Source organism: Vipera berus (genome assembly GCF_964194415.1).
Source record: "Vipera berus genome assembly, chromosome: 9".
NCBI classification, from domain to species: Eukaryota; Metazoa; Chordata; class Lepidosauria; order Squamata; family Viperidae; genus Vipera; species Vipera berus.
In genome coordinates this window covers 2,615,534-2,629,958 of record NC_138212.1, presented here as the reverse complement: position 1 = coordinate 2,629,958, position 14,425 = coordinate 2,615,534, and the positions used below count along the sequence as shown (strand labels likewise).

Sequence of the window (14,425 nt, the reverse complement as noted above, 5' to 3'; positions counted from 1 at the left end):
CTTTGCACTTACGACCGTCACAGCATCCCCCACGATCACAGGATCAGAACTCAGCTCCTTGGCAGGTATTTACAAAGGTCGCAACGTTCCAGAGTCCGGGAGATTGCCGTTTGTCACTTTCCCAGGGATCGGCAAAGTCGATGGGAGAAGCCACGAGTCTCTCGCCAAGCACGGGGTTTATTGAATAACTCAGTGACCGGCTTAACAACCATGGCAAAAGGAATCGTAAAGGGGGTGTGTGTGTGACTCACTTAACAACCGCCTTGCTTAGCAACAGAAATTGTTAACCCAATTGCATTCATCATTCAAGGACTTCTTAAATGTCCTCTCCTGGCAAGGATGAAAAAAAAAACATCTGGAGCACTTTACGCTGGGAATCTAGGCCTTCTGATTTCAATGATTTATTTGAATTAATTGTGGTGGTTGTTAATGAGACAGGACGTCCTCGACTTACAACACCTCATTTAGTGACCGTTCGAAGTTACAACGCCACTGGAAAAAGGGACTTGGGACCGTTTTCCATAGCTCCGGCCTTTGCAGCGTCCCCAGGGTCACGTGGTCAAAATTCAGGTGTTTGGCTATGGGTTCATGCTTAGGACGGTCGCTGTGTCCCAAGGTCACGTGTCCCCCTTTTGTGACCTCCTGACAACCCTGTGGCTAACTTGACAACTGCAGCGATTCATGTTAACAACTGTGACGAGAAATGTGGTGAAATGCGGCAAAACTCACTTAAACAAATGTCTCACTCAACGACGTAAATGTTGAGCCCAGTGGTGGTCGTAAGACAAGGACTGCCCGTAATAATAAACAGGAGGGCAGTCAGGTGCCTGGTGTCACCTCTGTGAGATGGGCGGCAATAGAAGACAAATAAATAAATCATTAAGCAAACCCCGCCAGCTCCTCGTTCTAATCCATAAGAACCCAAAGTGCTTTTTTTCAGGAGGCCACTGGACTTTCTTGTTTTTCCTTGAAGACATTTTGCTTCTCATCCAACAAGCTTCTTCGGCTCCAAATGGATGGCGGGGAATGGAAGGACTGATACTCCTTTGCAGACAGCTGGTCATTTGCATCCTTTTAGAGAGTCGTTGAGGCCACTTGGAGGTTTGTCTGGGTCCTCAGGGTCACCCGAGTGGTGCAAATGGGCGTGGAGCCTTCTTGGAACTGCTGAAAGAAGGCTCCACACCCATTTGCACCACTCAGGTGATCCTAAGGACATAAGCAAACTTCCAAGTGGCCTCAAGGTCTCTGAAAAAATGCAAATGACCAGCTTTCTGCAAGAAATATAAATCCTTCCCTTCCCCACCCTCCAGCCAGAGCTGAAGAAGCTTCTTCGATGAGAAACGAAACGTCTTCAAAAAAAAAACCAAGGAAGTCCGGTTGCCTCCTGAAAAAACCCTCTTTGGGATAACTACGACCTGGATGATTGAGAATCTCCATAGACAAATCCACAAGGACCTTGCCAGACCCCTTTGCGTCCGAGGAACTTCCTGGAGGTCCCAAATGGCCTGTCTCACCCACCTCGTGCAAGCCTTCCTTGGTGTAGAATATGCTGACGATGGAGTGTTTGGCTGATAGGGGGTATCTTGTAGACCCCCTCATCGCTTGGAGAGCGCCAAACTTATTCCAGGCATCGGAGGGATAAACCTTTCTGAATGCTATGCCATTTTCAATCGACACCCAGAGCTATGATGAGAAGAAGAAGAAGAAGAAGAAAAAAAAGGCGGGGAGGGCAGAATTCGTGCAAAACTACTTGGCATACACGTATCTGAGCTAGAAGACAGGGATTTTACAATCCCAGATTTCGAGACCTAAGGACATTATCCTGAAGGAAATCCCTCTTTGTCATTCTTTATTTGCCATGAATGTCCTTTATATAAATCAGCTGGGGGGAAAAAGAAAAAGAAAAAAAAGAAAAAAAACCCAGCAAAATGGACACCGGTTTAACAAGCGTAGATTCAAAGACTTAAGTCATCTTCAAAGACTTCAAAGACTTAAGTCATCTTCTTCGGTCCCTGGCTTACAACCGTTCGTTTAGTGACCATTCCAATTCATGAGGAATATAGACTTACCTCCTCCCGGTCTGTCACAAGGGCAAAAGGCCCATTAAAAGAGAGAATAAAATCCTTGATGGGAGAGTCGCTTGGGAAGTTGGAAAGGTAGATGTAATTCGTCATATCTTGGCTGGAAAGGAGAGCAAAAAAAAAAGAGGGGGGGGGAAGTCCCATCATTAGGTTGACCAGGGGGGTCAACTTCAATTTGGAGAGCCAGTTTGGGGCAATGGTTAAAATGCTGGCCTAGAAATCAGGTGACCGAGAGTTCTAGTTCCAGTTCTTGTCTGGCCTCAGAGGTGAAAGCCGGCTGGGGGGACTTTGGGCCAATCACCAGGAGTCGGTGAGTTCTAGTCCTGCCTTAGGCCTGAAAGCAGCCTGGGTGACATTGGGCCAAGTACTAGGAGTCGGTGAGTTCTAGCTCCGCCTTAGGCATGACAACTGACTTTGGGTCGATCACTCAGTCTCAGCCCAACCACCTCACTGGGTCGTTGTAGTAGGGAAAACAGGAGGAAGGAATATTAGGTATGTTTGCCACTTTGAGTTATTTATAAAAAAATAATATAGGTGGGACAAAGTTAATTAATTAAACAAACAAACAAATAAATAAAATATCCCGTCCTTCTCCCAAAGGTGACTTTTTCAAGAGCAACTGGACTTTCTTTGTTTTTCTTTGAAGGTGTTTCACTTCTCATCCAAGAAGCTTCTTCAATTCTGACTGAATGGTGCAGGATGGATTTATATTCCTAGCAGTCATCTGGTTCTTAGCTCTCTCTCTGAGAGTCGTTGAGGCCACACGGAGGTTTATCTGTGCCCTCAGGGTCACGTGAATCAGAGTGCAAAGGGGTGAGTGGAACATTCTTGGAACTGCAGAAAGGACCGTATTGAAATGACTCTGAGAATAGAATAGAATAGAATAGAATAGAATAGAATAGAATAGAATAGAATAGAATAGAATAGAATAGAATAGAATAGAATAGAATAGAATAGAATAATAGAATAGAATAGAATAATAGAATAGAAGAATAGAATAGAATAGAATAGAATAGAATAGAATAGAATAGAATAGAATAGAATAGAATAGAATAGAATAGAATAGAATAGAATAGAATAGAATAGAATAGAATAGAATTGGGAGGGACCTTGGAGGTCGTCTAGTCCAACCCCCTGCTCAGGCAGGAAACCCTATCCCGTTTCAGACAAATCTCGTCCTTCTTATATTCCTGTTTGGTTCTACTGGCTAAATGATCCCTTCTGAGTCTATGACAGTTCACCGTAGGAATGACAAGCTTACCTTTCCAAGATCACGTTCCCCCAAATATAAAAAGCCCTACTGAAGGGGTTGTAAGCCAGGCCTCGTGCGATCAGGCGTTTTGTTGTGTACACCTCAGTGCCCAGGAGCATCACAAACCCTTTGTCAGAGGCTGTTGAGGAGAAGAGAGAACTGCCAAAAGGTTTTCCGCAGCGTTGGCGGGAAGACTGCAAAGGAAAACACGAGCCATCCCTCCTTCCTCTCTTTTGCTTGGGGTCCTCCTGTTTATCTGAGGACCATCCCTCATTTGAAGGCTGCTCTTTCTGAACCTCAAGTCCACCTGGAACTCAGAGGACAGGACAGCTCCTGAACAACAGACTCAGCAGAGGAAGGAAAGGAACGGTGATTATTGCTGATTAAAGAGAATATTTGCAGCTCGGGGTTGAACTGGGGGATGGGGGTGGGGTGGGGTGGGGTGTCCTTGGTGCTCTCTGAGCTTGGTTGTTTTTTTGCAGATGTTTCATGACCCAGCTAGGTAACATCATCAGTGCTAGAAGGGAGTGGAGTTTGCAGGGAGGAGGAGGAGGAGGAGGAGGAGGAGGAGGAGGAGGAGGAGGAGGAGGAGGAGGAGAAACAGGGGAGGAAGACTCTGGGGGTTTTGGTGCTCTCTGAGGTTGGTGGTTTCTTTGCAGACATTTCATGACCCAAGTAGGTAACATCATCAGTGCTAGAAGGGAGTGGGGCTTGCAGTATAAAAGAACAGAAAGGAGGAGGAGGAGGAGGAGGAGGAGGAGGAGGAGGAGGACGACGACGACGACGACTGGGGGATCCTTGGTGCTCTCTGAGCTTGTTGTTTCCTTGCAGATGTTTCATTACCCAACTAGGTAACATTATTATTGCTGGAAGGAAGGGGGGTTTTAAGAGAGGAGGAGGAGGAGGAGGAGGAGGAGGAGGAGGACTAGAGGGATCCTTGGTGCTCTCTGAGCTTGTTATTTCCTTGCAGACATTTCATCACCAGTGCTGGAAAGGAGTAGGGCTTGTTCGCTTTTTTACATACTGGCGGCCTGTCCTGTCAGTCCCTGGATAAAGCTGTGGTTTACTGTTACAAACTCAGAGAAACAAGCTAACAGCATGGCTGGCTGAGGAATTCTGGGAGGAGAATCCACCCATCCTCAAGTTGCCAAAATTGGGAAACCCCGCATTAAGCAGGGGCCAGAAATGCACCTTCTCTGTTGCAGCACCTTCCCTCTGAGACAAAATTTCCTTCCCCCACCCCTCGAAGATCCGGATGGCCTCCATTTTGCTATGGTTTAGAAAAGCAGTGAAGACCTGGCTCTTCTCCCAGGCCCCCCCTTTCTTTTTCACCTGCTCTGTTATTTTTGCACCTTTTCGTTGGTTCTGTTGTGATTTCGTTGTTGTGAGCAGCTCAAAGGTATTGAGAGTCAGGGGGGGCAATAAGCATTGAATCAATGGGGGTCGTGATGTTTTGTCACAGAGTCTGCCAGATGTTTAGACTGGGTTGGGCATTCATAACCACCCATCGGATCCCTCCCAAGGACCAGGTGAGTTTCATAAACCACAAGCAGTATGGTTCTTACCCTTAGGTATATAGGCAGGGATGCGATACAGTTCTTGAAATTTTTGGTGCTCTAGAAATGGAACAAAGAGAACCAAGGTTAGACTGAGTGTGAACGCAAACACATTTCCTGACAGTGAGGACAATCAACCAAAGGAACAGACGTTGTCTTTAGAAGTTGTGGGAGCTTCATCACTGGAAGCTTTCAAGAAGAGTACTGGACTGCCATCTGTCAGAAATGGTGTAGGGTCTCCTGCTTGGGCAGAGGGTTGGACTAGATGACCTTAAAGGTCCCTTCCAACTTTGTTATTGTATTGTATTGTATTGTATTGTATTGTATTGTATTGTATTGTATTCTATTGTATTCTATTCTATTCTATTCTATTCTATTCTATTCTATTCTATTCTATTCTATTCTATTCTACTCCATTCCATATTTTCTATTCTATTCTATTCTATTCTATTCTATTCTATTCCATTCCATTCCATTCCATTCCATTCCATTCCATTCCATTCTATTTCCTTATTCCATTCCATTCTATTCTATTCTATTCTATTCTATTCTATTCTATTCTATTCTATTCTATTCTATTCTATTCTATTCTATTCTATTCTATTCTATTCTATTCTATTCTATTCTATTCTTCATTATTCTATTCTGTTCTGTTCTGTTCTTGATATACATAAATAGTTTGGAGTCACAGTTCAACAGCCAGCCATGTAAAGTGTTTCTCCCTAGCCAGGGGAGCTGGCAAAGATAGCTCACAGTCGTATTGACCATGCTACTATCAAACAACCCCGTCACCAGGTAAGCGTCTTTTTCCCAAGTGTCTTGAAATGGTTCCAACCAATCCTGCATTGCACAGGTAGTCCTTGATTTACATTAGTTTTTTTAGTGACCACCCAGTTGCAACCCCACTGAAAAAAAAGTGATTTGTGATCATTTTTCACACTTGCAACCGTTCCAGCCTCCCCACAGTCAGATGATCCAAATTCAGACGCTTTGCAACTGGCTCACATTTATGGTGGTTTGCAGCGTCCCAGGGTCAGGTAAGCCCTTTCTGCAACCTTGCGACAAGCCAAGTCACAACCGGGTTACTAATTTAGGAACTGCAGTGATTCACTTAACCACTGTGGCAAGAAAGGTCGTAAAATGGGGGCAAAGCTCACTTAACAAATGGTTCGCTTAGCGACAGAAATGTTGGCCTCAATTGTGGCCCTACATGGAGGAGTTATGCTTAAAAGGAGTCGAGCATTATTACTTCTATCGTATGAAATGACGAAAGTTGCATTGTTTGACTTCCGCATCACCAGCAAATGGAACTTGTCCTCATGTATCAGAGAGGCCCATAAGATGGAGCAGGCCGCTTCTGGAGAAAAGAAAAGAGAGGTCAGAATTTGGAGAAATGCATGGAAGCGTGTAAGGCCACACCTGGAATACCTCAGCCAGGTTTGGATGTAAAAAAACACGACGTTAAAAAAAGATGTCGAGACTCTATAAAGAGCGCAGAAAAGAGCAACAGAGATGATCAGGGGACTGGAGGCTGAAACATATAAGGAACGGTTGCTGGAATTGCGTATGTCTAGTCCAGACATGTCAAACACAAGGCCCGGGGGCCAGATCCGGCCCGCAAAGTGGTTTCATGTGGCCCGCGAAGCCATCCTGGAAACAGTGGGGGAACGGCCCCCACTGCCTTGGCCCTGGCCCAGAGACCCTCCTTCTGCCAGAGACCCTCAGATCTGTCCCACTCCTGCCCAGGCCCCCATAGGCACCCTTGATGCCAACGATGTAGAGCTGGCCACGCCCACCCAGTAGGCCATACGCACTCTAGCCACGCCCACCCAGTAGGCCACGCCCACCCAGGCCACACCCACCCGGCCCCCTGAGGGCAACCGCAATGCTGATGCGGCCCTCAATGAAATTTGACACCCCTGGTCTAGTCTAAAGAAGAAAAGGATGAGGGGGGACATGATAGCAGTGCTCCAGTATCGCAGGGGCTGCCCCAAAGAAGAGGCAGTCAAGCTATTCTCCAAAGCACCTGAAGGCAGGACAAGAAGCAACGGATGGAAACTAATCAAGGAGAGAAGCAACCTGGAACTAAGCAGAAACTTCCTGACGGTTAGAATAATTAATCAGCGGAATAACCTGCCTCCAGAAGCTGTGAACGCTCCAACACTGGAAGTCTTTAAGAAGAGACTGGACATCCATTTGTCTGAAATGGGATAGGGTTTCCTGGCTGAGCAGGGGGTTGGACTAGAAGACCTCCAAGGTCCCTTCCATCATCACCATCACCACCACTGCCACCACCACCACCACTACTATTGCTATTATTATTACTATTACTATAGATGCACCCATCCCAAAGTGTCGCCACCTTTTCCCAAAATCTCCACAGCAGCTGAAGCCTACAGAAACAACCCAGAGGAAGGGAAAGGCAACTTTTTAAACATAGAAAAACACTTACTGAACATAGAAAAGCAGACGGTCCTCCTCCGTTCCCTTAGGGACTGACTCGCCTTCACCACTCCATCTAAAAGAAAAAGAAAAAAACCACAAACAGGAACAAAAGAGTTCTTCCTTCCCTGGGCATGGTCTCATGCCTGGCTGCCATGCCGCCATGTTATTTGACAGGTGGTCCTCAACTTACAACACTTCCTTTAGTGCAGGGGTAGGCAACCTCGGCTCTTTTATGACTCATGGACTTCAACTCCCAGAATTCCTGAGTCAGATACACAAACACACACACACACACACACACACACACACACACACACATATGTAAAAAGTTGAGATTCGATGTTAGTGCCTTAATTTACTGCAACAGGGGGAATCGGAAGTCAACGTCTCTTTTCCCTCCTCCCCCCTTTGTCCACACTTTTCTTTTCCCCCTTCCTCTACCATTGTTCCTTTTCTATGCTTTTCTATTTTCCTATTTTATAAGTGAATAAAAATCATTTAAAGCATAAAATGGGGCAAAACTCACTTAACAAATGTCTCTCTTAACAACAGAAATATCTGGCTCAATTGTGGCCGTTGAGGACTACCTCTACGAGACGATGGGGGAGCGGTGTCTCTCGGGCTAGGCCCTGTTCACTGGAGCCCGCACCAAGTCTAATACGCTACCTTTGCAAGTTATGAGGAAGAATTCACCATCCTGAGAACCGCCACCCAGGGCGATCACGTATTCGCTGTTATTGTGAGGGAAAAAGACAGGAACGAGCTTCTTCACGCAGACGTTGTTCAAGACCCGTGTCCATAGTTCTAAAGGAGCAACAGAGTGAGAAAGAGATGTTAATAGCACTTCACAAGGCCTTGGTAAGGCCACACTTGCAATAGTGCATCCAGTTTTGGTCATAACCTTTAAAGCCCTACATGGCTTATGCCCGGGGTACTTGCGAGACCACCTGCTGCCATTGTCAACCTCCCATCGCCCGGTTCGCTCCCAGAGTCGGCCTCCTCAGGGTGCCGTCGGCCAGGCAATGCCGGCCGGCGACCCCCAGGGGGAGAGCCTTCTCTGTGGGTGCGCCGACCCTCTGGAATGAACTACCCCCGGAGCTGTGGACGGCCCCTGACCTTTGGTCCTTCTGCCGTGACCTGAAGACCTGGTTGTTCCAACAAGCGGGCCTGGACTGACTACGGTTTTTAATTAGGCTTTTTACTGGGTTAAATTGTCTCGTAATTATTGCATCTGTTGTTTAATTCTTTTTTAAATTTTTTACTTTATGTTTTTTAATTTTTATGGTTGTGAGCCACCCTGAGTCCTCAGGGAGAAGGGCGGCATATAAATTTAATCAAATCAAATCAAATCAAATCAAATCAACCATGATGTAAAAAAAAGTGCAGAGACTCCAGAAAGAGTGCAGAGAAGAGCAACAAAGATGATCAGGGGACTGGAGAATAAAATATATAAGGAACGGTTGCTGGAATTGGGTATGTGTAGTTTAATGAAAAGAAGGACTAGGGGTGACATGATAGCAGTGTTCCAATATCTCAGGGGCTGCCCCAAAGAAGAGGCAGTCAAGCTGTTCTCCAAAGCGCCTGAAGGCAGGACAAGAAGCAACGGATGGAAACTAACCAAGGAGAGAAGCAGCCTGGAACTAAGGAGGAATTTCCTAACGGTGTAAAACAATTAACCAGTGGAACAACCTGCCTCCAGAAATTGTGAATGTTCCAATGCTGGATGTTTTTAAGAAGAGATTGGACAACCATTTGTCTGAAATGGCCTGAGCAGGGGGATAGGATAGGATAGGATAGGATAGGATAGGATAGGATAGGATAGGATAGGATAGGATAGGATAGGATAGGATAGGACAGGACAGGACAGGACAGGACAGGACAGGACAGGACAGGACAGGACAGGACAGGGTAGGGTAGCAGCTGGAAGGGACCTTGGAGATCTTCTAGTCCAGCCCCCTGCTCAAGCAGGAGAACCTATACCATCTCAGACAGGTGAATGTCTAGTCTCTTCTTAAAAAACCTCCAGTGATGGAGCGCCCACGATTTCTGGAGGCCAGCTGTTCCACTGGTTGATTGTCCTCACTGTCAGAAAGTTTCTCCTTAATTCCAGGTTGCTTCTCTCTTTGGTCAGTTTCCAACCATTGTTTCTCATCTTGCCCTCTGATGTCTTGGAGAATAGTTTGACCCCCTCTTCTTTGTGGCAGCCCCTCAAATACTGGACTATTGCTATCATCGCCTATTTCTTCTTTTCTTTAGACTAGCCAAACCCACGTCTTGCAGCCATTCTTCATATGTTTTAGTCTCCAGGCCTTTGATCAACTTAGTTGCTCTTCTCTGAACTTTTTCCAAGGTCTCAACATAGCAATAGAGACTTAGACTTATATAGCGCTTTACAGCCCTTTCTAAGCGGTTTACAAAGTCAGCCTATTGCCCCCAACAATCTGGGTTCTCATTTTACTGACCTCGGAAGGATGGAAGGCTGAGTCAACTTTGAGCCAGTCTGGATCGAACTCCTAACAGTGAGCACAATCAGCCTGCAATACTGCATTCTAACCACTGTGCAACGACAGCTCTTGAACCCAACCCACCCCCCTATGGGATTCAAGAGGACTTCACTCCAAATATGGGGAAATCACACTTCCACATGTAATTATAGATCATTCAGTCCCGAGGTTGGATCTTAATAATGCGTGGAGTAAAGCAGGAATGCGAGGGATCAAGTGGGCTGAATTGATTCTCTGGCAGAAAGCTTTTGATTTTTACTGATTATGGACCTTCCTGGCAAGACCATGCTGGCAGAAGCTCCTGGAAGCATTGCGGCGGGCTGACATACCAGATCCTTCGGTTTCTCGGTGTAAAATTGGATAATGCCCTGTAAAGTAATAGACCAGCTGATTTTGTCGGATGAAAAGAGTGCTTTCGGTAGCGATGGTGTCTACAATGGAAGAGGAGAACGTTCCCTGCGGGCACAAAACGGAGCCGATCCAGCAGCTGTCGATGCCCACCTGCGGCAGAGCAGGAGACAAAAGGCAAAGAGCTGGGTGTGCTGTCTGCTCTTGCCCGGGGGCAGCAGCCTTTCATCCCCCCAGGGCTGCAGAAATGCAGGCAGTCCTCGACTTACGACCACAATCAAGCCCAAAGTTTTGGTCCTTAAGCCAGACAGTGGTCAAGGGAGCTTCGCCCCCGCTTTACGACCTTTCTTGCCACAGCTGCTAAACAGATTGCTGCCATGGTTTAAGTTTGTCACAGGGCCATGAAGCGAATCTGGCCTCCCCGTTGACTTCGTTGGTCAGCAGGTCGCAAAAGAGGGATCACCTGATACCCGGGACGCTGCGACTGTCACAAATGGGAGTCGGTTGCCAATGGTCTGAATTTTGGGGACTGCTGCCACGGTCATTGCAACATGTGAAAAACGGTCATAAGTCGTTTTTCCCCCCCCCCGGGATGTTGTAACATTGAATGGTCACTAGATGAACTGTTGCAAGTTGAGGACTACCTGTCATGATAAAAAATTTTCTCCCTCTTTACCTCTATAATGTCAAATGTTTCAAAGTTCGTATCTGAAATGATGACAACTTTCTTCTCCGGGATCCCTCCCAGGATAAGCACGGGGGCTTGCTGGTACGTGGCCCACAAAGGGCGCGACGGGTCACTCAGCTGCAAGATACCCTTCAAGCCGTACAACTGCAACCAACCAGAGAGGGAAAGAAAAAAAAATGGTCAGTGCTTGCCCATCAACAGAACGTTTAACTCCACGATACGAAGCCAGAGATATTTAGGGACTGGAGCCTAAAACATACCAAGAACGGTCGCTGGAATTGGGTAGATCTAGTTCAGGGGGGGGTCTTCAAACTTGGCCCTTTTATGACTTGTGGACTTAGGAATTCTGGGAGTTGACGTCCACAAGTCATAAAAGGGCCATGTTTGAAGACCCCTGGTCTGGTTTAATGAAAAGAAGGAGGAGGGGTGACATGATAGCAGTCTTCCAGTATTTGAGGGGCTGCCGCTAAGAAGAGGAGGGGGTCCACCTATTCTCCAAAGCCCCTGAAGGCAGGAGAAGAAGCAACGGATGGGAACTAATCAAGGAGAGAAGCAACCTAGAACTAAGGAGAAACTTCCTGACAGTTAGAACAATTAACCAGTGGAACGGCTTGCCACCAGAAGTTGTGGGTGCTTCATCCCTGGAGGTTTTTAAAGAAGAGACTGGACAGCTACTTGTCTGAAATGGTATTGGGCTTCCTGCTTGAGCAGGGGGTTGGTCTGGAAGACCTCCAAGGTCCCTTCCGACTCTGTTAAGCCACAGATTTTAGTTGGATCACAGCCCTCTTTGCCGTAGGCGAAGCTCAACTGCACCTATTTTCCAGTGGAGTCCGTTTTCTATATGTGAGGAGATGGGAAGGTTTGGGTCAGTTTGGTTTGGTAGCGGTTAAGACGCTGGGCTAGAAAACAGGAGACTGTGAGTTCTAGTCCTCTGGCCAACGGAACGTTCTTCAAGGGATGGCTGGATCGATGGAGATTCGCAGTCAGCCAGGTCATAATTATCCCAAAGGTAACGTCAAAGAAAAACAAGGAAGTCCAGTTGCCGCATGAAAAAGCATCTTGGGGATGGCGGGATCCACAACTCAAAGCAACTGCTGCAGCAACCTTTGTCCAGGGCAGGGGTAGGCCAACCTTGGCTCTTTTATGACTCGTGGACTTCAACTCCCAGAATTCCTGAGCCAGCCGCACTGAGGGGAAAGGGAGAGGTTTCCAAGCTGAGCCATGCCGGCTCAGGAATTCTGGGAGTTGAAGTCCACAAGTCATGAAGGGGCCAAAGTTTCCCCCGTGCTGCATCCGGAATTCTGGAAGTTGAAGTCCACGAGTCATGAAAGAGCCAAGGTTGCCTACCCCTGGTCCAAGGGAACCAAAAGAGGCATTTGACCTGTGGAATGCAAGCGTGCTTATTAAGACCCCTGGCTCTTCCCAAGCTTCATATGTCTACATTTGCAAACCCCAGAGCCACAGCAAGTCACCTTTTTCCCAATCCTGAATTTTTCTGATCTCTCGGAGTATTCCATAAATCCATTTATGTTAATGTTGAGCCTAGGAAGAAGAGGGGAAGAGGAAGCATCTGCATTTACTACGTTTAGGGATAACTGGTCTGCCAAAGCAAATTATACTCTGTTATGGCAGTTGGCTCCAAGAGAGCTGCAACGAAGGGGAGGGAAAAAAAAAAAAAGAAACGGGAGAGAAGGGAATCGAGCAATTTAGAATAAAACGATCTTAGGGCCACAGCGGGAGACCTTCTGGAAAGGGAGGAATCGACAGGTTCGGTCCCAACACAGTGGTTTGAGAGGCAGTTTGATCTAGTGGTTGAGGCAACTGGGCCAGAAAGCGGGCGACTGTGAGGTTTTAGTCCGGCTTCAGCTATGGAAAGTCAGCTGGGTGACTTTCGCCAGGAGACATGAGTTCTAGTCCCGCCTTAGGCCTGAAAGCAGTCGGGCGCCACTGGGCTAATCACTAGGAGAGGTGAGTTCTAGTCCTGTTTTGGCCACAAAAGCCGACTGGGTGACCTTGGGCCAATCGCTTTCTCTCAGCCCTACTCACCACACAGGGTTGTTGTTGTTGTCGTTGTTGTTGCTGTTGTGGGTAAAATAGGAAGAGGGCGGTGTGTTGGATTTGTTCACCGCCTTGAGTGATTTGTAATAAATAAATGAATAAATAAGTGCAAGATAAAAACAAACAAACAAAATAAATGGTATGCAGAAATGAATTCCTTTGCTGGAAGCTTTTAGCAACAGGGATGGCTAGAAAGACCATTATCCCCAGCCTCTTCTTACCTCATGTTGAGCACAGGGAGCCCAAAGCCGTTAGTCCTCACCAGAACACGGTTCACAACGCTGCCGTTCAGGAAGGGCATCGGAGCGAACCAAAACATCTTGCAAACTTCCTCGCTATCACAGTGATCTGAATGTGGAGAGACAGAGGGTAGCACGTCACACAGCCTGGGCTGCTTCCTGAAACACTGACATGAGCAGAAATCTACCCTGCGTTACGAGACGGAGGCGCAATTTTTACATTCTGTTCATAAGGACGATGTACAGGTAGCCCTCGACTGACAAGCAGCTCATTTAGCGACCGTTCAAACTTACAACGGCACTGAGAAATGGGACTTATGACCGTTCTTCGCAGTTATGGCTTCTGCAGCATCCCGATGGTCCTGTGATCAAAATTCAGGTCTTTGGCAAGTGCTTTACATTTATTGCCGTGTCCCGGGGTCACAGGTCAGAGTCACTTAACCACCGGGTGACTCACTTTATCAACTGCAGTGATTCACTTAACAACTGTGCTGAGGAAGGCCGTAAAGGGGGGCAACGCTCACTTAACAAATGTCTCATTTAACAATGGAAATTTTTGTTAAGTTGTCAGTTGAGGATGACCCGTACACTGGGCAGACTAACTGCCATAGGCTTGTGGCAGACAGGCGACCTACCAAGTGAAGTCCCCCTTGTCTTTAATTCTGGCTGGTGCAGGCAGTCCCTGATTTACAGCCATTTGTTTAGGGACCGTTCAAAGTTACAATAGTAGTGAGAGGAAAAAAATGGCTTCCAACCGATCCTTGCACTTACAATCGTGGCACCAACTCCACAGTCTTGCGGTCAAAATTTGGGAGCTTGGGAAGCGGCCTCTATTTATGACCGCGGCAGTTTGCCGGGGGGGGGGGGCCTAGGGGTAACACATCTGTAGCTCTCCCAGCTGCTTCTGACAAGCAAAGTCAAAGGGGGAAGACGGATTCGCTTAACAGCAGCACGATTCAATTAATCACTGCAGCGATAGGCTTAACAACCGTGCCAAAGGAGGTCCTAAAATTGGGCGCGACTCGCTTAAGGACTGTCTTGCTTAGCAACAGAAATCAAAGGTACAAGTTTTTTTAAAAAATCCGGGTTTATACCACAACATGCTAATCCCAAAGGGAACATCCCACTTTGGGAGGGTGCGCCCTGCCACCTCTCCCAAACGTCAGCAGCTAATTCGCTTTGATTTTAATTTTAATTTTGATTTTAATTCCCACTGGAACTGGGAAGGAAGATTTAGGCTGTCAGAGTGGATCA

The 14,425-nt window shown here is 46.9% G+C and overlaps 1 protein-coding gene across 1 annotated transcript in view; it reads right to left on the bottom strand.

The window, feature by feature from the left end:
- CATSPERG (cation channel sperm associated auxiliary subunit gamma) overlaps positions 1 to 14,425 on the bottom strand; it is a gene marked incomplete at its 5' end in the record, with an annotated part of 32,475 nt that overhangs the window by 16,058 nt on the left and 1,992 nt on the right. The window contains 11 exons of the mRNA XM_081334327.1: positions 1,519 to 1,683; positions 2,070 to 2,181; positions 3,343 to 3,472; positions 4,899 to 4,949; positions 6,139 to 6,246; positions 7,342 to 7,407; positions 8,001 to 8,138; positions 10,168 to 10,339; positions 10,863 to 11,018; positions 12,347 to 12,416; positions 13,154 to 13,280. Coding sequence (XP_081190453.1) covers positions 1,519 to 1,683; positions 2,070 to 2,181; positions 3,343 to 3,472; positions 4,899 to 4,949; positions 6,139 to 6,246; positions 7,342 to 7,407; positions 8,001 to 8,138; positions 10,168 to 10,339; positions 10,863 to 11,018; positions 12,347 to 12,416; positions 13,154 to 13,280 — 1,295 coding nt within the window. The remainder of the gene's footprint in view (positions 1 to 1,518; positions 1,684 to 2,069; positions 2,182 to 3,342; positions 3,473 to 4,898; positions 4,950 to 6,138; positions 6,247 to 7,341; positions 7,408 to 8,000; positions 8,139 to 10,167; positions 10,340 to 10,862; positions 11,019 to 12,346; positions 12,417 to 13,153; positions 13,281 to 14,425) is intronic.